Genomic DNA, 23,984 nt, shown 5'->3' with positions numbered 1-23,984 from the left:
GGTCACATCTGTGTTGTTAAATCCAGTGGATGTTTTATCAGTTGTCATCTTACTTGATCTGTCCACATCATTAGACATAGGTGATCACTCCATTCCTACTGATAGACTCTCTTCCAGGCTACCATCCTTCCTTGGTTTCCCTTCTTCCTCACCAGTTGGAATAGTCTGCAAAACCAATCTGGCCTCTTGTCACCCAGCTGATCTCCCTGTGTATGGTGGTTCAGCCACACCAACTTCTTCACAGTTCTTCAGACACCCTACTGCCTCTGTCCTGGGACCTTCACTCTTGCCCTTCTTCTTCCCCACATAGTCACAGGGCTCACTCCCTAACATCCTTTTTAAGTCTTTGCTTAAATGACACAGTCTGGTGAAGTCTGCCCAAAACTACCCTCTTCAGAATTACAACTCACATGTTCCGTTTCAGCCTCCTGAATTTTACCTTTAGACCTTTATTACCTTCTCTTCCATTAACTTATTTTTTGTTTGTTTACTTTTCATTGAGTATGCTCTCCACATTGGAAAATAAGCTCCACAAAGGCAGGAGTTTCTCTCTCTTTTCTTCATGATACCTGCCTAAAACAATGCCTGGCATTAAGTAATTAGTAGATAATTACTGAACTGAGTTAGATGAAAGTAAACTTATGTATTTACATCTGAAAATCTTTTCGCGATCTTGAAATTCATTCAAGTAGATATTCCAACAATGAAAAAAGATATGTAAGCCCCAAATATAAAAAAGATACATTTGACCAGGAAGGTTTGTTAACAAGCTGTAGGTCTACGTGTGCTGTTATGCTTCTCAGTGTCATCTGATATTAAATTATATTTAGCCCAGTGATTGATACAGGACTGGATTTCAGATTGCCTCTTCTCTCCCACAACTAACAAGACTTTAATCAGAGCTTTAAGAAGCCCAAAATAGGTCCTGCTTTTGAATTTGCATATCAGGAGGGGGCTGGGAGTATGAGTGGGAGGATGTCATGTCCCAGTGATTAATGATCCCTAGGAAGCTGAAAAGGAGAGAGTAATATACACAGTATTTCTACCCCCTGGAGTAGGAATGCAAACACCATTGTGCAGATCTGTGCATAGTCACTGACTTCCTGGTAGCTGGAGAATTTCATACACTCTTCTACCACAAATAAAACTGTCAGAGAAGTGACAGAGCTCAAAAAGCTGGCTTTCCTTACTTAAAAAGAATAGCTCAAACACAGTGAGCCAGAAAATTAATTTTGTAGTTGTTTGAGAACCCAGTTGTTTAATAAGAAACAAGAAAATGAGAACTTTACTTGAAAAGCCTAAAACCTGCAAATATTTGTTGAATCAAACTCTATGTTTCGTTTCTTAAACTTAGCAGATTCCTGGAAACTGCTTATTTTAGATGAATATAAAGGAAAACATTCCTTTGTAATGAACTGCATTGCCTTAAACTTTTCAGTGTGTTCTCTCTGGTAGACTCAGAGAATCACACTTTTGGTGGACTCCAGCCTGTTGCCCTATGTGTTGAAAAAAAAAAAAAAAATCCTCTAACATTTCAGAATGGCTTTTAGTTTTAGAAAGTAATTCCAAGGTAGAGTTCTATTTTTTTTTCTCTTTTAACCTCAGTGAATCTATATTTAATAATAGTTTCCAAATGCTTAAGTCTGAAACAATATTTTTATCTATAAGGAACTACAGATGTTTGCAAAATTCTTATTTTTTAACAAAAATGTTTTTTTCCCCATTTTTAAAAAAGTTTTATTGAAGTGTAGTTGACCTACAATGTTGTGATTACAAAAATTTTGAAAAGAAAGTTTGTGGGTGAAGTACTGTATTTCAGCCAATTGTGATTATTTCCAAATAAACAAAATTAGGGACTTTGCTTAATAATAGTAGTAATAGCAGCAGCAGTAGATTCTTGGTGGGGACAACCAAATAACTTGTGTTTTACAGGGAACCATTTACTTATAGGACTTGTTACATTATTTTTGTTCTTAGTTCCGATTTTTTTGATTCCCTGCACATTACCACTTATTGTTCTCCATTGTCTACTTTTTTAAACTTTGAGTTTTTATGAATTTTTTCCCCAGTAGTATAAAAAGAAAGGAAATATTCTTGGAGAAAAGGAGCCACACTTCAGGGTAAAGGAGAGAAAATATTTTTTATTTTGTTTCTGTTTTGTTGTTTTATTTTATTTTGTAGAGTATCACTCTAATCTAAATTAAAATAAACTACTGTGGGCTAAATTAAGGCAGCATCAGTTAGATTAAGCCCTGAATTTAGTTTCTAAGTAGTTAGACTTTTAAATTGCATTTGCAAGAGTTTATTTTTAGTCAGGATGTGGTTATTTTTAGATCTGGTTCTCTGTCACTAGGAAATGTAATGCCTGTCTCTCCATTGTTGTTTATCAGGAAGTTCTGAGGCACCAGCTTTTAAGATCCAGTTAGCACAGAACATCACCTCTCCTTTTAAATGAAAAAAAATATGAAATAATGTATGGGGGAAAATCAATTAATTGAGAGCATGTCTAATTTTAAAATTGTTAGTGTCATTTTAATCTCTTATACACTAAGGAACAGAACAAGATTTTTAGGGAATACCAAAAAAATACAAGTCTTGAGTTCCCCCTACTGGTGTGCATCCCACGCTTATTATTTCATTAATACATAGCAGAAAGGCCTAGGAATAGAGATTCAAAATAGCTATGTTGGCCTCTTTTAAAGAAATCTGGGGGCAAGAGGGAGAAAAAGGATCATTTTCCATTTTCTGCAAATGTCTTACAAAAAAAATCGTATTTTTACATCTAGAAAGGACAAAACATAATCTTACAGTATTTGTTTCTTAATGTTGCCTCTGTGATAAGCTGCTTATATACTGTGCTCCTCTAATGTTTTATGTTGTAATCTAAGGAATAATAAAACACCAGCGGATCCACAAAAGGATTTAAAACCCCAAGGAAGAACTGCAAAGCTAGTATTGTGTTATAATAAAATTAAGGAGCTGGTGTTAAAGCTCACTAATTCCATTTTAGCATTTCAGAGAGTGACATGACATTATGTGTGATTGTGTATGTCTGTTTAACATCTTTCCAATTTGTCATATGTATATTTGAAATAGTACTCTTTATTTTCTCTCTCTCAGTCATTAAATGCCAAGTAATATTAAAGGCTTATTTTGAAAAAGAAGAATTTTAATTGACTCCTAAAAGTCATTTCTGAACTTCTTATTATGTTTGCATTTTAAAGGACTATTCAATCAAATTAAAATATTGTCTTTTTAAATTGCTTTTCAGCAATGCGGTCAACCTTTTAAGCAATGTTCCAGTCTCTTGTTTGGATGTTCTCATTTGTCCATTAACCCATGAAGAAACAGCCCAAGAGGCAACGACTCTAGATGAACTGCCCAGTGATAAAACAGCTGAGAAAGAAACAGTTTTGAAAAACAGTACCATGGTATACAATGGCATGAATATGGAAGCCATTCATGTTTTACTCAATTTTATGGAGAAGAGAATAGACAAGGTGAGACTGATAAAATGGAAGCTTTGGGAATATGCTTCTAAAGAATATAATTGTACACACATGCAAACATCCAGGACGATTTTTTAATCTAAGCTTTTTTTCATAGGTGACATCTTGAATAATTATTTATATTCTGGAAAGCATTTTATTATAATAAATGATAAATTGCTGAAACCAAATGAATTTACTTATTTAAAGATGAAAATTGTGTTGATGTGACACCAAAATTGTGACTAGTGCCTGAAAACAAAGGAAAAATAGTTAGGTATTTTGTAAGTCCTAGAAGTAAAAATTATTCCCCCCCCCAAAAAAAGTTGATGGTAAATACTTTCCATAACACCTAAAAGACAGACATATTTGAAAGTGTCAACTTTCCATTTGTTGTAAGCTGCTTATTTTCTCTTTTCTATCACTTGCTTGTCAAGTAACTATATTAAAAGGCAGCAAGGTAGTATGGGTTAGTCATCAAAATCTTTGCCTCATCTAAGCTGATCATCTGAACGAGGACCCTATAAATTATAGGAAAATCTACTAAGGATAAAAGATGGGCGCATTCGTAAATGTGAAGATAACTAATGAGACGGAAATATTGTTAGGAAAATAATTTTTTAAATTGTTTGTACAGCTTTGGCAACATCAAATGTTTCCTCAAAATAGAGTATTAATATATAGTTATATGGAGAAAAGTAAAACTGTTAGAAACTAAACTAATGTACATATGGTTTTCTTTATAGGGAAGCAGCTATAGAGAGGGTCTAACTCCAGTTCTCAGCTTATTAACAGAATGTTCTCGAGCCCATCGAAACATCAGAAAATTTCTCAAAGATCAGGTAACTGTTTAATGCATAGACATATCAAAGTTAATCTTTTATGTGTTTTTTTTAACATGGTATTAATGAATCGAATTCTTTCACAGTGTTTTTTTTTTTTCAGAATGTCAGAAATTCAAAAAAGTTAATGTTAATCTTTGAAATCTTCCTAATCCAGAAAAGTGGTGTTGTATATTTTTTGAGTCATTCATTCATTTAGTCAACAAATGTTTACTGAAGTCTATGTGCTGTGTTCTAAGCTTTGAAATACCAATGAGTTTTTTGTTTTGTTTTTTTTTAATGGCCACACCCATGGCATGTGGAAGTTCCCAGGCCAGGGATTGAATCCAAGCCACAGCTGCAACCTGTACCACAGCTGCAGCAATGTCAGGTCCTTTAATCCACTATGCCAGGCCAGGGATTGAACCTGTGCCTCTGCAGCAACCCGAGCTGCTGCAGTCAGATTCTTAACCCATTGCACAACAGCAGGAACTCCACAGATAAAGTCTTTGCCTTGTGGGGTTTACCTTATAGTAGGGGGACAAAAAGTAAACAAATAAATATATGATACAATGGCAAATAGTGATAAATATTCTGAAGAAAGATACAGGGGAAGGGGAAGCTTAAAGGAATAAGGAAGGGCCTCTGAGAAAATGACGCCTGGACACAAACGTGCATAAGTAAAAAAAAGGATCTCTGAGACTATCTGGAAGAGGATATTCTCTGTGAATATTTCTGAGACTATTCTGGAAGAAGAGTATACCAGAGAGAACAAGTTTCAAGTCCCTGAGATGAGAGGATGCTTTGGTATGCTTAAGGAAAAGGAGGAAGGCTAGACAGCACTAGCCTTCAAGGGGAGAATGGTAGCTGAAGTAAAGGAGGTAAGCAAGAACCAATAACATAAGGTTGTATAGAACTTGTGATTCTCTTCTAAGTGAAATGGGAAAGCCCTGGTGTGTTTGAGAAGGAAATAGTGTGGCCTCATTTATATTTAAAAATATTTTGGCTACGATATATAGGATAGACTAGAGGAGTGTCTATACGAGGAGACTGTCCCAAAAGAGACCTGATGATGAAATTTGAGAGTAAGATGGTAATAGGGTTAATGGTAAGAAATCATCTTTCTACCTCTGCATCTCCTGTCTGCATCTGTACCACCATATCCTTTGTTTCTCCCTGTATCACACAGGTGAATTGTCCCTGCTTCCTTCTGTGGCCAGAATATGCACTCTTTTCCTCTCACTTCAAGAACTTTGCTCCTACATTTTTTCCCTCTTTTTCTTCTTATATTAATCATTTTTTTAAAGGTACTAGACCATTTTTGTCTGCACCCAAACACATCTTCCATCTTAAAAGCAGAAGAATCTTCCTTTCATTTTACTTCTCAAGCTGCCTTCCCATTTCTCTGTTCTTCTTTATACAGTGTTCCTCAGAAGAGTTTTCTGTACACACCCTCTCTATTTTTATACATTTTGATTTTCTTCTGGACCCACTGTAATTAGGTTTCATGCTTTCCACTCTTTACAAAGGTGTTTATCAAAAGTCATCAACCCAATTTTGCCAAGTCTAATGGTTTTCAAGTCTTTTTTTAAAATTCCCTGATACCACTTTGATGCAATTAAGTATTCTCTCCTTCTTGAAATACTTTCTTTACTTGGTTGCTAGGACACAATAGAGAACCTCTTCTTTCAGTGTTTGCGTTCCCCAAGGCGGTATTTTCTCTGTCTCCATTTCTCCTCCTTTGGTGATCTCATTCAATAGTCGTGGTTTTGAAAATCATCTATTCACTGATGACTCCTAAATTTCTATCTCTAGCCCTGACCTGTCCCCTATGTACCAGACTTATGTAACATAACTGCCCACTCATCTCCAGACTTATAAATATACTGCCCACTCATTTCCAGACTTATATAACATACTGCCCACTCATCTCCTCCCCTTGGATGTATAGTAGGTATCTTAGGTTTAACATATCCCAAATTCATCTTGTAATTTCCCATCCCCTCACCTTCTATCTTTCCCTTCTCTCCACATTGCAGTACACGGTGCCACCATTCATTCCAGTGTTCATTTATTGCCGTACAGACTTTCCCTTAATAAATAAACCAGTTTTATTTTTCCTCTGTGTGTTTATGGTTAAGATTTAATAAGCGCTTTACTTTGTGCAGAGCATATTAATAGATATTGCTGATGAGGAGATATTAGAAAGTAGGGACACTATCTTTGAAGAATTTACAGTCTGTTGGAAGAACAGTACTCTCAAAGCAGGGTAATCATTTAAACAAAATAAATTAGTTAATTGATGAATTAAGGTGATTTCCAAGTTTGATTAAGACATTCTGTTGTGACTAGGACTTGGTGGAGAATAATAAATGGAAATACTTTAAGTGTTCTATATTTTAGCTTTTTTACATAGGAAGTCCATGTTCAACTGAACTGTTTAGATTTGCTATCTCTAACCAGGATAGCCAAAAAAAAAACCCCTGAAAACCCTATTTGTTAAACAGTTTCTTTGTATGAAGTTCTTAAGCCAGGCATTATGTAGATAGAAAAGATTATGAAGCCTACTCCTTGTCTTCAAAGAAAAAGCACAGATAAAGAAAGATATAAGGCACAGTACAAAAGTCACCTTTCCTTCTGAGCAAGATATGGACTGTGATCAAGAAAGGCAGAACTTAAAGTAACAGATGATTAGCTTTGTTTGATAATAGTGTAAATGGAACCATGGCTAACTAATTATTCTTCGCTGTACCTAATACCTGATTAAATCCAACTCATGCATACCTAAAGGAAATTGGTCTTGAGTATTCAGACCAATGTGGCCAGGTAGAAAGAGAACAGATGGTAGAAATTACTGATACAGATTGGATTAGTCTCGAGAGGCTTATAGAAGAGAGGACATTTCTGTGGATTTTTTGTTTGGTTGGTTTTTGTCTTTTTAGGGCCGCACCTGCAGTATATGGAAGTTCCAGGCTAGGGGTCAAACTTGAGCTGTAGCTGCTGGCCTGTGCCACAGCCATAGCAACATGGAATCTGACCTACACCTACTGAGTCTATGGCCTACACCACAGCTCACAGCAGTGCCGGATCTTTAACCCACTGAGCAAGGCCAGGGATCCAACCCATGTTCTCATAAATACTAGTTGGGATGGTTACTGCTGAGCCATGACAGGAACTCCCTCTGTGGTTTTGAAGAAGGAACTGGACAAGATTTGTCAAAGACAAGGAAAAAGAATTCTTGGAGGGTAGTATTGGAGGGAAATAGAAAAGCTCATACATAGGCAGTTTGGGCACAATGGGTAACAATAAAAACAACAAAATTTCACTTTAAAAACTTATTTTAAGGAACCCAAAACATTACTAACAAAATTTTTGTGTGATATTATACTCTGTAATAGATACTGTAGTCTGGAATTGTAGGTACATACTACATACTCTTGTTACATGTCTCTTCTAAAAATTAGAGGTAAAACTCAGTATGGTTGACTAAACCAAACAGTAAGAATTTATTGTGCAATTACTTCATGCCTCCAGGGCACAAAGAGCATTTTGCTCTACCCTACCAGAGATACTGAAATATGGATTCTTTAGACACTTCGGGTAGATTACTCAATTTTCTCATATTTAGTTTCCATTTTTTTATATAGCAGTATCTCCAGGTCCTCCAATAACTCCTGATACATGGTAGGCACTCAGAATAGAAGGAGATAAGGAAGGAAGGAAGTCATTGAATGGATTGAATAAAAATAATATACACATAGAGTCTGGCGTAGTAAATTATATTTGTCTTTGTGTCTATCCTCATTTCCTGGCATAGTATGTAGTTTATAGAAGGCACTTTTAAAGAGTTACTAAAATAAAATGTTACTTGAATTCATTCTTTTTTTGATCAGCAAATATTTATCCAATACCTGTAATATGCTAGGTCCTGAGAGCAGTAAACAGAACAGAAAGAAAACCCTGCCCCCATGGAACTGACTCTTGTGGAAGAAGGCAGACAGTAAAGAAAGAAATATACACTGTGTCAGGTGGTTAAGTGCTCTGAGGAAGATTAAAGCAAAGGCAGGGGGATAAAAAGGGGAATGGTGAAGGTTAATTATATAGGGTGCTCAGCAAATATCTTCCTATAAATGACATTTGAACAGAGACCTAAAGAAAGTAAGGGAATGAACCATGCAAGTTTCTAGAAAAAGAATTTCTGGGCAGAGGGAGCAGCAAATGTAAAGACTGTTAAGCAGGAAAGTGCACTATGTGTTTAAGGAATTTCATTGAGGTCCGTGTGACTATAGCAGTGTAAGCAAGGAATATAGTAGAAGCCACAGTATGTGAAACCTAAGGAGGCTGTAAGGATTTCTTTTCTATGACTAAGATGAGAAGCCATGGGAACTGGAGGACTTTGAAAAGATGATGACATCATCCTAGCTGCCATGTAGAGAATAAATTGTAGAAGAGCCAGGAGGGAAGCAGGGACTAGGCATCAATGATGTTTCCAAGATTTTTGCAGTAAACAGTTGGAAGAGTGAACTTGCCATTTAATGAGGGAAACCTGTAGAAGGAACAGCTTTTGGGGGAGATCCAGTATTTTGTTTAGGACATGCAAAATTTGAGAAGCCTATAAAAGTCTGGAGGTCATGGAAGAAATCAAGATATAGTTTAGGGAATTATCAGTAAATAGAGACCATATAAGTCTATAAAACTGGATGAGATCACCAGTAGAATGAGTGAAAATAGTAAAGAAATGTTGCCCGAGAACTCAACCGTTGAATATCCCAACACTTGAAAACAAGAGGAGAAAAGAGAGTTGGTGCAGAGGCTAAATGACGCAACCAGTGAGATAATAGAAGAACCAAAAGAGGAAGTGTCTAGGTGGATTCACAGATGGGTAGGTGAGTGAGCAAACAGACAGACCAACAAGTTGTGTAACCCCTGTGAGGATCAGTCTGCACAGTAGGGACAATGGTGATGTTAACCTTTTCAAGGTTACTGTGAGGGTTGATTATGGAGGATTTATGTGTACCATCTATTATAACAACTAGCACATAGGATGTACTCAATAATTAATAACCATTTTATTATAAAATAAAACAAATGTAGTCTTTTTTAGTAAATAATGAAAATGAATTAAGAGAAAAATCAAAGCGAGTCAGGTAATTCATTACAGGCATAAAATTATTTGAGGCTTGTTTTTATTGTTATTGTTTAGTTTTATTTTACCTAGAAGTAAACCTATTTATTTTTTAATGTTTTCAACTCTTAGAAAACTAAGTGCAGTAGACATTATAAGACTGACTAGCTAGATGGTACCATTCTTCCTTATTCTAGTACTTAGATTGATGATGGTTTTGCATTTGTGCCATTAGGTTTTACCACCATTGAGGGATGTGACAAACCGACCTGAAGTTGGCTCAACTGTGAGAAATAAGCTGGTGCGCCTCATGACTCATGTTGACCTTGGAGTCAAGCAAATTGCTGCTGAATTCCTTTTTGTCCTTTGCAAAGAGAGAGGTAGGTTAAACTCTCTTTGCCCTCTACTTTTTCATCTTTCTGAGGGAATTTGAGAAATGTTTCTGTTTTAGTAGTGGCCATCTCATTCCACTCTTTTCAGAGCTTATTCTCTATCTGTTCTATTAGAGGGCTTGGAGAGATAATAGAAATTATTAATTTAAGAGCATTTTCTATATGCTTCTGAATTCCTTGAGACATGTAAACAGATATACTTCCAAACATACTCACATGTAACTTTGCCTTCTGGATCCTTAACCCAGACTTCTTAATCTTAATAAGTCAGGACCTGGGGCCATTATGAAAAGTCTGCATTCAGGTGTTACTATTTTGATAATCAGGCAAAGGCCTAGGTTCATTCTCCTTTTTAATTCTTCTTGGAATTAAAGCTATAGGAGTTTTTGTGTCTATGCTAATAAGTTCTTTAATCAATAAATAGTTATTGAATGTGAGCTATAAATGTGGAAGATAACACCCCTTACCCTTGAGATAAGGGTAAGACAGAAGTGGAGAGAAATTAAAAAGTAACTACAATTGTGTAATAAATACTATCCTACTAGTATAAATAAAATGATTGTCTTCTGAGATACATCTAACAATTTAAAATCTCTCTCTCCTAATACTATATGGGTTATTTCACTTTATAAAAGGTAAGTTCTCCAAACACAGAACTTCAGCCAAGTTATTCAAATATTCTTACCTATTTGTATCTTCATCTACTAGTTCATAAAAGTACTCGAATAAATGTCCCAACATAAGCAGATTTTATGTTCCACTTTTTTATGTGTGAGATTGATAATTTGGAGATGGAAAACTTGACTCACTTCTCTCAAAAATCTTAAATCAGTTGAATTCTCCCCCACCCCCTTTATTGAGATATGATTGACAAATAAAATTATATATATTTAAAGTATACAGTATAATTATATATTTAAAGTATACAGTATAATTATTTATATACATATGTGTTGTGAAGTGATTGCCACAGGTTAATACATTCACCACCTTACATAGTGTGAGTGTGTATGTGGTGAAAAGGCTTAAGATTTATTCCGTTAGCAAATTTCAAGTGCACAATTAAGTATTATTAACTGTAGTCACCATGCTCTACAGTAGATCCCCAAAACTTCTTCATGTTATAACTGAACTTATTCATCTTATATTCATCATCACATGTACCCTTTGACCAGATCTGTTTCCCCTACCCTCTAAACCCTGGTAACCACCATTCTACTATTTCTAGCAGTTTGAGCTCTTTTTAAAGATTCTACATATAAGTGAGATCATACAGTATTTGTCTTTCTCTGTCTGGTTTATTCACTTAGTGTAATGTTCTCTAGGTTCATCCATGTTGTTGCAAATAGCAGGGTTTCCTTCTTTGTTGTGGCTGATAACACCATTTTATATACAGTTGATTCTTGACCAATACAGGTTTGAACTGCTCGAGTTCACTTAGATGTGTGGACATTTTTCAATAAATACACGCAACAGTACTGCAAGGTCCTTGGTTGGATCCAAAGTTAATTGGATCTATGGATGTGGAACTGCAGATAGAGAAAGCTGACTATGTTATAATACACATATTTTCGACTGTTTGAAGGGTAGGCATCCCTAACCCTACCATTCCTTGGAAGTCAAGTGTGTGTGTGTGTGTGTGTGTGTGTGTGTGTGTGTGTGTGTGTGTGTGTGTGTTTATTTATCCATTCATCTGTTGATGGACACTTAGCTTGTTTCCATGTTTTGGCTATTGTGAATTGTGCTACAATGAACATGGGAGTGCAGATATCTCTTAGGAATACTGATTTCCTGTCCTTTAGATATACACCCAGAAGTGGGATGGTGGATCATATTGTAGTTCTGTATTTAATCTTTTTAGTAACTTCCATTCTTTTTCCACAGTAGCTGACCAATTTGCATTCACACCGGCACTGTACAAGGGTTCCCTTTTCACCACATCCTCACCAACACTTACCTCTTGTTTTTTGATTTAAAGCCATCTGAAGAGGTGTGAGGTAAACTTTATTGTGGTTTTGATTTGCATTTTCCCTGATGATTAGGGATGTTAAGCATCTTTTCATGTACCTGTTGGCCATCTGTATGTCTTCTTTGGAAAAGTGTCTGTTCAGGTTCTTTACCCAAGTTTTAATCAAAGTATTTGGGGTTTTTTGCTATTGAGTTGCAGTCATTGAATTATTTTTTTAATTGAAGTACAGTTGATTTACAGTGTCATATTAGTTTTAAGCATACATCACAGTGATTACTATATATATATGTAAAATATATATATATTCTTTTTCAAATTTTTCTCCCTTATAGATTATTACAAAATATTGAGTATAACTGAATTCCTAAACTTCATTTCTGACTAATTGATACAGCCACTCAAGTTACTGTTAAAATGGTATATTGTCAACATAATTTGATCAGTATCATTGCAATGATAATAAACACAGTCATGTACCAAACATTCTATGCCATAATCTCATTTACTTCTCATGGGAACTCTCTAACTACTAGTTCAGTGTCAAAAATGAGACAGAGGTCTTTCAGTAATTTATCTAAGGTGACTTAGTTCCTTAAAGCTAAAGCCGGAATTTGAGCCCTTTCTTTCCATTCTATATTTCCCATTGTAGTACAGTTGACCCTTGAACTGCCCATGGGCCCTTACATGTAGATTTTTTTTTCAGTGAATATATAATACAGTACTGCGTGTTCCATGGTTGGTTGAATCCATGGATGTGGAACCATAGATACGGAGGGCCCCCGGTAAAGTTATACAAGGATTTTCAACTGCATAAGGGTTGTCACCCCTAACTCCTGTATTGTTCAAGAGTCAACTGTAATTATCTTCATCTCTTATCATAGACTTGTTTAATTGACATCTGCTCTTTTAAACTATTCAGTCATTTTAAGACTTTTGAAAAAGTTTGACATTACATCTTGAAAGTAAGTAACTGGAATAATGCTTTGCATATAGTAATCTGTAAATATTGGCTGAATTGAATTGATTTTTCTGAGATCAGAAATTAGCTTTTTAAAAGTATAATTATGTATGTATATACATAAATCTAAACCACACGTGTATCTGTTCATCAGAAATGTTTATAAAAATACACATCAGCATTCCTGTCGTGGCACAGTGGAAACGAATCCAACTAGGAACCATGAGGTTGCGGGTTCGATCCCTGGCCTCGCTCAGTGGGTTAAGGATCCGGCATTGCCGTGAGCTGTGGTATAGGTTGCACACACGGCTCGGATGTGGCGTTGCTGTGGCTCTGGCATAGGCCAGCAGCAACAGCTCCAATTAGACCCCTAACTTGGGAACCTCCATATGCCGTAGGTTACCTCTAAGTAGTAGAATGACTGCTACTTTTTTTAGTTCTCTACATTTTGTAATTTTTCTGCAATGATTTTACCTTTCTTGTGTACTTGTAAAGTTTTTAAGAGGGGAAAATGAAGTTTATCTCTTCTGTAATTACGCCTCTAAATATATATTACATACCTAAATCATAAGTTACACATTTAAATGTATATCTAAATAATTTTACATATCTAAATACATAAGTTATGTATCTAAATATAATCACTTTACTAATGAGTTAGTGTCATAACAAATATGGTATATACATTTATAAATGAATTTGTCAGTTTTTAAAATTTGAAATGATTCGCTTTGTTCCCCCTGGTACCCCATATTTGAAGGTTCATAGTCCTAATTTTTGAGTCCAAAGCCAACCCATATTAGCAAAATTGTCTTTTTCATTTGATTTTTAACAATTCTCTATATATTCTTATGCTTCTCCTCCTAAATTGATTTTAAGTTTAGTAGCTGTATTCTTCTGAAATAAAAATTTGCACATCCAGCAAATACTTTTTGAGCTAGACTCTGGGAATACAGAGGTATACGAGATACACAAGGTCTCTGCTCTCAGATTATTTACCTACTTTATTAAGGATTACAAACTCAAATGCCTACAAGTGCCCAAGTTGGTAATAAAGTTAAGTCACATGGACTGAACATAAGATGATAAATAAAAACTGATACTTAGCTCATTGTGGACATGAAGGAGCATGGGGGTTGTGGGGACTGGAAAGAGGACCTTGCTGCTATTTAGCTCCAGCTGGTTGTTACCATATAGGAACATGGGGCCAATGTTACCATATCTTCCAGATTTTTTGAGAGAAGCCAGGACTCTAGATTTCTACATAAAATTCTCTAGTTTTTAAATGCTATCAACTGATTCTAATTTGAAACCCTCTACCAAAAAAAGTTTATAGTCCATATTCAATTTATAAGTCATCAGGTTTTAATGTTTGGCTTGCATTTGAATACAGACTATATCCAAATGAAATAAAAATAATTTATTGAAATAATTTATCAGAGTGACTGAATTTTCCTCTTATGGATTTTCAAAGCTGAGTTGGAAAGTAAAGGTACTATGATCAAGACACAAAGGTCAGACTACTAATTTTGGACAGCAAACAGCAACCAAATTGGGTTAGGGACACAAGGACAAGATTAAGAAGGAAAATTGAAATGAGGCAAGATACAAAGAGCAAAATGTTACAGAAGATTTGGCACAGAAAAAGCCATCCAAGTGCCGTCTGTGTTAGGCTAAACTGTATCTCCAACTGATAGCAACTCACAGGTTCACTTGTGTGTTCATACTACCAACTTGTTTTGTTGAGCCCAGACAAAACTAAATTTTCATTACCTCCTCTGCAAATGATGTTCTTATGCGGGGGGAGGCCCTAAAGATGGCCTTACATAGTTTAATGAGAGGAAATAATTTGTTAACCCAACCCCCTGCGTTTGTGGGGTATTCCCCTTCTCCCCACATGGCCACGTTTGAACACATTCATTAATCCCCGTATGTGCTAGGCATTGTGGTAAGGTAGGGGCTGAATTGCAGAGGTAAACAAGGCGTTAACTCTCTGGATACAGAGCCCCATACCTTTATAAATTTACCTTTGTCTCATTTATATCAGTCTCAGAAGAATAAATGTCTTTTTAGGTTGGAGCTAAGCAATCTCCCTCTCCTGATGATCTTTTCTCTTCCTGTCTTCTCAAAAGCCTTGCTTCATCAGTTGTTATCTTTTGTTTGTTACTTCTCCCTGTTTTCCTCAGTCTGTATACATCTTCATGTCACAGACTTTCACATGTTAGCGTCTTGGAAGACTGATTTGTTCTTTTCAGTATCCTTATTTCCCACTCATGCCTCAACTTGCTGTAAGTAAGGCTTTTCCACCATTCCTTACTCCCCAGATTACACTGAAAATGTGTTCAGGAAAGTCACAAATTAACTAATTTTCAAAAGGAATGGATTTTTTTAGTCTTTATCTTATCACATCTCTTGTAACAGCTGGCACTATTGACCACTGTCTGTGTTTCTGTGCCACCATACACTCTTACATTTCTTTTGATCCACCTCTTTCTTCTTTCTTTTCAGTGTGACATGCTAACTCCTATCTCTGTCCACATCTAATTGCTAGCATCCCCTAAAGTTCTCTTCTGGCCCAGTCTCACTTTACATTACTCCGAGTGGTCTTATCCCCTCCCTTGGCTTCTGCTTCAGCCTATTTGGGTGGGTGGGTGGGTGGGTGGGTGTGTGGGTGTGTGTGTGTGTGTGTGTGTGTGTGTGTGTGTGTGTGTGTGTGTGTCAAATCTGTCTCTTAATAGTCATTCCCCTTTATTTCTGGTCAGGTTTTTTCATTTTGTCTTCCATGTACCTAACAGAGGGACTGTTCTAAAATACATATATAATCTTGTCATTCCTCCTTATAAAACTTGCAGTGACTCCCTGTCACTTGCATGGTAAAATCCAAATTTCACCTCCATGGCCTGTCTCTGAGGTGTATCCTAAATCTACTCTTACCCTACACTTTCTGCTTAATTATACTGAATTCTTTATTTTTACCTGATTATATATACTACACTGTTTCTTGGCATATCTCCATGACTTGGCCAATGCTGTTCCTTTTGCATGGAATGCCTCTCCCAACTTTGTTAGCATGTGTATTCTTGAAGATCACTCTAAGTATCATTTCTGTGAAGATATCTGAGGCAGAGTTCATCATTCTCTGCTTTGCATCATTTTTACTGATCTTTTTTGACATTTGCTATGTTGTAACTTTTTGTTTATCAAAAACTTTTATTCTAGACATTTTTATTATAGACTTTTATTCTAGACGTTGAGTTTCTTTAGGTCAGAGATCATGTCTTCTTTGTCTTTGGATCCCCATGTTTAACAAAATACCTTACAGATAGTAGGTACCCCATAAATGTTTAATGAAAGACCAAACATTTGTGTTCTCTATGAGTTCAGTGTGGTGAATACACTGTCTTACGGATTTCTCCATATGAAGGAATAATTGTGGTATGCCATGGTGAGCACCATAGAGAATATGCCAGGTACCATAGCAGCCTGGAAGAGGGAATGATTGGCTGGTATGGAGAAGGTCAAAGAAAATCTTCACAGACAGCCTTGGTATATACAGGAAAGAGACTAGTTTCAAAGTGTGAAGACTCCATAATCACAGGAGTGATAGGAGATGAGTTTGGGAATGAAGGCAGAGGCCAGAAAATGAAGATCCCTTTAGGCTCTGTTTTAGAACTTGAGTTTTAGCCTTTAGGGGAGATATTAGAGGTTTTATCCAGGAAGGTAATGAACATCATTATTTTTGCTTTACAAAGATAAAACAGGGAGTTGTGTGGAACAAGGAATGGGGGGGCGGTATGAGACTGGAAATGGGAAAACTAGTTAGAGGAAACTTCTAGAATAGGATTTCAAAAAGTCACAGCATTTGACTGAAAGGAAAAGGATTATAAATCCTTCTCTATGTAACAGAGAAGAGGGGATGTTTTCTGGGTAGACTCTGGCTCTGCCATTCTTCTCCTTAGCAAAAGAGAAAAGCCCCTTTTTTGTTTTCATAGTAGAGTGTGATTAAAAACCCATGTGTATATAAGCAACAGTGCCACTACTACCAGTGCAGTTCTGACTTTGCAGTGTGCTGCTGTGGTTGGTTTCTTCTGTTCATAGTGCCCTCTAGCATCTTGATGAAATAATGGTGAAATATTTCTTGCAACTTTCTGACTGAATGCTGGTTTGTTTCATTTCAGCAGCAGTTTCATCTAACTGCATAGATGAGTACTGTGACAAAAAACAAATGCATCTGTGTCCTTTTAAGGATCACCCATAAGATCTTTTGTGTGCCTTAGCAGTTCACCTTGACATCCAAATTCAGTCCATTTTCCTTTTACTACTTTCCCAATATCAAATAGGATGTTATACAGTATATTTGAAATCGATTAAAAAGTGACTTGAAACACTCCACCAAATAATGTCAGTCAGAACTTCTCAAAGAAAATGCCTCTCACTATGTGGGTTTTGTAGTCCATTTGTCCCCTCTTCCCCAACCTGCATTTTTAAGTATTTTATCCCATTAGCAAAAGTTCATTTGACATTTAAACTATTGGCTATATAGCCTTATCTATGTATTCTGAAGGCAAGTTGTGTCTAAAGCAGTCTTTGTAACCTAAACTATTATAGTCACATAGAATGTTTGTTCCAGTGAATGAGCAGTAAGCATTATTTTCATAAAAGTGCTAGGGGTGTTTTTACTATTAACTAGCTTCCAGGAGGAGTTTATGCATAAGAAAGCAAGATATTTAGGATTCTCTTGGCTTATTTTTAACCTATTTTGGCCTTTCATAAACTGCATTCTTAAATTACTTTAATGTTGAACCACTAGAGTGGTTATTTACATTTGTGTCACTTTTACTATTTTAAGTATATTTAAGCCATTTATTCATATCATCTCAATTTAGGCTTTCACAATTTCAGTGACTATTTCTTTTCTGGAACCACCAAACATCTTTATTTGTTAAAAAATAAATCTTATCCAGAAACTTGAACAATGAGAATATCATTTTCATGTGAGTTCAAATATATGATCCTTCAACCTCAGTGACTTTGTGTCTGACCATGTCATTAAAGTCATGAATATTAAGAATATCTATATACACTGGATACTCACTTCCTGTAGTAACCCACTAAGAATCCAGGTACGGATGGCAAGAAGAAGCATATTAGATTCATTCAGAGAGCTTTCAAATTATACCACCATGATCCCTCATTAAATTCTAATATGATACCCAGCACCCCCTGAGAAATACCAAAGGGACCACAGTCACCAAGAGGTTTTAACATAGAAAACAGTTGAAAGTGACTAGTGTAAAACTTTTATTTAATCTACTTATATTATTAAACTGTATTTCCTTTTGTACAAATTTCACCAGTTGGCTGTGTCCTTTGAAAGCAGGACTTCCTTTTATTTACTCCCAGACTACCTATATTCATTGTCAGAGGAGGCACCCTCTCATTCAAGTATTTGGAAATTTAATCAACAACTCTATCCTGGACTATGCACTGTGCACCCTATCCATGCCCTTCATGAGTTCATACTCATTATATATCTTCTTTCCTTAACCATCTAGTTCCCTATCCACCGCCCCTTTCAGGTGGGCACTTTAATTGCCCTCTTCTGAATCTTCTCCAGCTTTATTTTGTCTTTTTTGAGGTAAGTTATCTGAATTACAGTAGTATTTAAGATGTAGATTTTACTAAGTCTTTATACATGGATAAAATACATAGTGATATGTTTTGCATCCTATAGTTGTCTTTAGAATATTTTATTGACAGCTTTAAGTAAATTTTGCCATCTTTTATCTTTTCATTGAACATTCTAGTGTTCACCTTGAAATTGTACCTGGAAAAAAAAAAGTGTTGTTGCATAAAGCTGCTAATGACTGTTTAGTATCTTCCTTAAAGGTACTTAGAAATAAAAAAAAAAAAATTCCTACAGTTCAGGATTCCCCTTACACTGGTGAACTGATGGCAAGGTAATACAGAGGATGTGCACCAAATGCTTTATGGGGCTTTTTCATTTGATTAAAATGTCTAAAACGATCATTTTACATTTTGCCTAATATTACCAGGAGAAAAGAACATGCTTACTTTGTGACAGCTACTTTTCTAAGCACCTTGCATGTATTAACCTGTGAGGTAGTTATTTTTCCAATTCTCCATATTTGAAAGTTGGAGTAAGGAGCTGCAAAATAATTTACTTAAGGTCAACCTGCTAGTAAGCGGTAAAGCCATTATTAAAACTCCTGGGCCTACCTTCTCAGTGGGTATTGTATGCTTACATATTTTGCTAACTTCTTTGAAGAAGTAGTAACTTACCTATCCTATTTGCTAATATCCTTAAGTATTCTTATCTCTTATACTCTTTCCCTCCACTTCCTATGAAGGGAATAAGAAAGATCTCACATTATGTGTTATACTGATAAAATCCCACTCTGGCTTTCATAACTTTCTAATCATCATTTCTCTGAAGCTGGATAAAGACATAAAATTTTCAGTCAGAAACTTAAGACACCACCATTACTGATGGCCTGGTGGTTACAGAGGCCCCACTCCTGCCACAAAATATATTCAAAACAGCTCCATTTGAATTTCTGATACCTGGGAAAAAAGGCTTTTCGTCCTCAGACCATGTAGGATTACCATAACCACACTTCGAAAACTTTTCAATTTTAAGATTTACTGTCGTCACATCTATCTCCAACCTCCCTGTGTTGGTGAGTAGTTGGTGATGATAGTGAGCACCCAAGGATTCTTGCCTAAAAACCTATTCTGTTTTTGCAGTGGATAGTCTGCTGAAATACACTGGCTATGGGAATGCTGCAGGACTGTTGGCGGCCAGGGGCCTCTTGGCTGGAGGAAGAGGAGATAATTGGTACTCAGAGGACGAGGATACAGACACTGAAGAATACAAAAATGCAAAACCAAAGTATAGTATCATGTTTCTTTTCACCTAACTTTGCTTTGAGTTGGTTATTTGCCTTTCACTTCCTTTGTCTTTCGTTTTCCAAGTATTTCTTTTCTTTTGTGGATTTGGAAGCTTCCTGTTTAATAGTGTATTAGAGGCAGTTTCATAGCTAGTGCCTTAGAGAGTGACTTCAAGTGATTGAGGGAAGATAATATTGCAAGAAACGATCTGCTCCATATTTTTAAAATGCTCATTGTCCTCTCCTAAGTATTAAGAGAGATAGTGTTTTTAGATATCTAAAATGGAGTTCCTGTCGTGGTGCAGAGGAAGCTAATCTGACTAGGAACCATGTGGTTGTGGGTTCAATCCCTGCCTCCAATTGGACCCCTAGCCTGTGAATTTCCACATGCCGCAAGTGCGGCTCTTAAAAAAAGCAAAAAAAGGTCCCATTGTGGTGCAGCAGAAACAGATCTGACTAGGAACCATGAGGTTGCTGAGGTTGCGGGTTTGACCCCTGGCCTCACTCAGTGGGTTAAGGATCCGGCATTGCTGTGAGCTGTGGTGTAGGTCACAGACACAGCTCGGATCTGGCGTTGCTGTGTCTGTGGTTTAGGCTGGCAGCTATAGTTCCGATTAGACCCCTAGCCTGGGAACTTCTATACGCCGTGGGGTGTGGCCCTAAAAAGACCAGATATATATATATCACATACATCATTATATACTTAAACACAGATACTGTTGCTTATTTTGTGCTTTCTTTTCCATAAGTTGAGACTGTATAAAGCATATCAAGACCAAGTATTTAAGTTGGTTATTTGATGCTTCAGCCTTTCTCAGAAATCTAAATGTAGGTTCCATACATTCTCATCTTTCCTCTTGCATAAAAACCCTTAAGAATCTATAAAGTAAAGCAGTAAGACACATTACTAGCAAAAAGAAAGAAGTTTAGGAGTTCTGGTTGTGGCACAGTAGAAACAAACCCAGCTAGGAACCAGGCTGCAGCTTCGATCTCCAGCCTCACTCAATGGGTCTGGCATTGCTGTGAGCTGTGGTGTAGGTCGCAGATGTGGTTTGGATCTGGTGTGGCTGTGGCATAGGCTGGCAGCTGTAGCTCCAATTAGACCCCTAGCCTGGGAACCTCTATATGCCACGAGTGCAGCCCTAAAAAGAAAAAAAAAGTTTATAGTAAATTTTAATCAAACAGGGAATCATCTTTTAACAGAGGCATTGGTGCACTGGATAGGCAAACCAGAGACTGTATCAAATCCCCCAAGTCAGTGCTTACGAGATACTAATTGTCTCTTGTCCCAAAACAAACCACCTCTCCTCTCTTGTTTTCCCTTCCCATCCTTTTCATCCCCCTCTTAACTCCAATTCTAGGTAAAATTTCTTAGTTTCCACTTACTAGGAGTTATTTGAGCTCAGTTTTATGGTCTTCATTACTGAATATTAAAAAGATATGTCCTTCCATTGACATGCTATGTTTCCTACCTACAGTCTTCGAGAGTGTGATGTGGGTAGATTTTCTACCCACAGTCTTCATGTGTGTGATATAGTAGTTGATTAGCGACAGAAAAGTCATTATCTGAAAAATTAGGCCCTTTTTTAAAAAAAGTATAGATACTGCCTTGTTGATATGAAAATAATAGGTTGTCAGAAGGTAAAAGAAAAGGTCATTCCCTAATCAGACAGGAATTATATGGCTGGTATTCTCGTAAAATCAGGTCTGAGTTGGTAGTGTTACTTGTAGCATCCCCAGTGCTGTCAGCCTCAACAGGATCTTACAGAGTATGCCCTAAAAAAAAAGGCTTTTGGGGAAAAAAAGCTAACAGTGACCTAAGCAGTAAGTTCTTAAGATTGACACCATTTAGATGTCATAAATTGAGCATCTCTATCAAGTATTTTAAGCTAAGATAGAGAAATAATGCATTCATCTTTCCGTAATTATAGAAGATATTGTTCTAAATCCTTTTTGTTAGCCCTTGCTTTTTCTGTTCCATAAACTGTATTTCCGTATCAATTTAATATTTTCTATCTCTCCATTTGAGACATTAAAATATACCACTTGAGAAGCCTCATTTTTTAACAAAGGTAGAAATTACATCAGGCCTTCATTATGTCCCGGAGTATGTGGACACAGGCACCGAAGATAGAAAATTCCTCAGTACTCATGGATGGTTGATATCATTGCATCTCAATGTGTACTGTTATTTTTATTTGGTAGATGATTTCTAAAATGGTATTGGTATCTAGCAAACACAAGAATGCTACTATAACAAGGAGGAGCTTGGAGAAAATACAAGAGTATTGGGTCTCTCCCAGTAGTACAGGAAATAGAAGTGTGTTAACATTATGGAAGTAAAGTTAGATTTCCTTGTTTAAGTCAAGGACCGTGGTGTTTTATATTGGTATTGTCTTGGCACCCTGGCATAGAAAGATTCTGTGCTTAGGCTTTACATCCCTGTTTAGAATCATCTTCAGCCTTTGCATCTGGCCTATATCGTTAATAGGAATGGTGTGTTAGTGTGGCCAGAATAGCCACCATTGTGAAATCTTGTTTCTTAAACATTGTACATTACAAGTATAAGTGCGTTTTTTCCTCACTTAGCGTCACACCTTCTCCCTTCATACAGATTTGCATTTGTATTTTTTTCCTTACGTCTTCCCCTTTCAGGTGAAACAGTGTAGTGGGACATTTCATTTGTTAATTTAAAATACTTATTAAAATGGTCTCCAGGAAGGTAGTGGTGAACTTTGCAAGCAAGGCAATCCTTTGTGCTCTGGACAGTGATCCTTAGGTCTCAAAGAACTTCTTCCTTTAAAATCGTTATGAAAACCCCTTACTAATCTAGTCAAGTTTATAAAGTCAGCATCTGAAAGGACTGCTTACTCCCTTACCCCGATTACTCTTTACCAGTCAGTGCTCCCAGAATCACAGTCTTTCTTACGATGCATTTATTCACCAACAGTGCAGTGTTGGCAGAAGCAAAGAAATTACCCTCCATCCAGTTGGCCCTCGTCCCATTGTCAAAAATATAAGTGGATTCTGATTAATGCACCAAGGTAACCTGTAATCCTTTAGTGGAATCTGAAACTAAGAATTGTATGGAGCTTACATTCAAGCTATGAGAGACAGTTAATATCACAACAGTCCTTTTTGTGTCAAAATAAATGTATTTAATGGACTGGAAATGGCTTAGTCAAAGTATACTCATAGAATCAAGTTACATGCCACACAGGTTTTTGGTATATGTCTAGCCGTCTTTGTTAAAAGTTTTCAGATTAAAAAAAAAAAAGTTTTCAGATAATTTTGGTCCTATGTCAAAAAGAAACCAGATTTCTGAGTTCTAACTTTTATACCAGTTTCTTTTATGTCTCTGAGCAAGGAGGCTCCTTTACTGTATAGATATAACAGAGGCTACTGTGGTTTGTGCATCCTTCCAAACATAAATTAAAAATGTGTATCTAATGACATTTGGCTCATTTTAGACACGTTGCTTGTAGGCTGGATATGGTATATAGAAACCTATGGGTCCAAAAAGTTGTCTTTGAAAGGCTGCTATATGGAGGGACAGAAGGAGGGAATGGCTAAAGTTGGCCTAAGTCTGTAGGATACCCTCTTCCTATATTCTGACTGCTTCTTATATTTTTAATACCCCATACTAGGTCATAATCACATCCAAAAGTTTAAAATTATTATACTAAGCAATTCAGAGGAATTTCCTTCTTGACTCTATCTCTCAGCAGTAGCTGTGGCTGCAGCTTTACAGATAGTTTCTTCAACACAAAAAAAAAACCCTTTTTTTGTCAAGATTTTGTTATATTGCTTTAAGTTTCATTTTAATTGTCTCTATATATTAGGGCTATACAAATGAAACAGATATCTTTTGTTTTTAATATTTCTTGAAGTAGATGAACCAGAAACAGGAGCTGAAGATTTTTCTTTTTCTTTCTTTCTTTTTTTTTTGCTTTTTAGGGCCACACTCAGGCGTATGGAGGTTCCCAGGCTAGGGGTCAAATCAGAGCTACAGCTGCCAGCCTACACCACAGCCCACAGCAATGCTGGATCCTTAACCCACTGGGAAAGGCCAGGGATCAAGCCCACAACCTCATGGTTCCTAGTCGGATTCGCTTCCGCAGTGCCACAATGGGAACTCCCTCTTTTTTTTTTCTAGTTTGGACTATTGTGGTTTGTTTATATATAATAGGATTTAATTAGCATTCCTAGGAACTGGGGTTTATTTACTGTAAGCAATCATGAAACACAATCTAAATTTGATCTCTAAGGACCAGAATTGAAAATAAAATCATTGCCACTTATGCTATGTATACTGGCTAA

General features: G+C 36.4%; 1 protein-coding gene across 11 annotated transcripts in view; it reads left to right on the top strand.

Moving 5' to 3' along the window:
* Nucleotides 1–23,984, top strand: part of RIC8B (RIC8 guanine nucleotide exchange factor B) — a 111,311-nt gene that overhangs the window by 53,730 nt on the left and 33,597 nt on the right. For 6 of the 11 annotated variants that reach the window (XR_001303487.3, XR_001303486.3, XR_014803101.1 and 3 more), the window contains exons 5-8: nt 3,272–3,500; nt 4,235–4,330; nt 9,670–9,814; nt 19,522–19,666. Coding sequence is in view for 4 of the 11 variants with exons in the window: in XM_001926280.8 (XP_001926315.4) it covers nt 3,272–3,500; nt 4,235–4,330; nt 9,670–9,814; nt 19,522–19,666 (615 nt within the window). In the remaining 7 variants the exon portion in view is untranslated. Of the gene's footprint in view, nt 1–3,271; nt 3,501–4,234; nt 4,331–9,669; nt 9,815–19,521; nt 20,586–20,774; nt 23,118–23,984 lie in introns of those variants that run through there. The other 5 variants (XR_014803104.1, XR_014803105.1, XM_084955489.1 and 2 more) reach the window with 3 other exon arrangements.

The sequence above is a fragment of the Sus scrofa genome, chromosome 5, assembly GCF_054392235.1.
Source record: "Sus scrofa isolate SSC_HxYL_T2T_F1_AM1 chromosome 5, Sscrofa_HxYL_maternal_Yorkshire_Landrace_v2.0, whole genome shotgun sequence".
Taxonomy (NCBI): domain Eukaryota; kingdom Metazoa; phylum Chordata; class Mammalia; order Artiodactyla; family Suidae; genus Sus; species Sus scrofa.
Note: the sequence above shows the minus strand (reverse complement) of the source record. Positions and strands in the feature narration are given on the sequence as shown.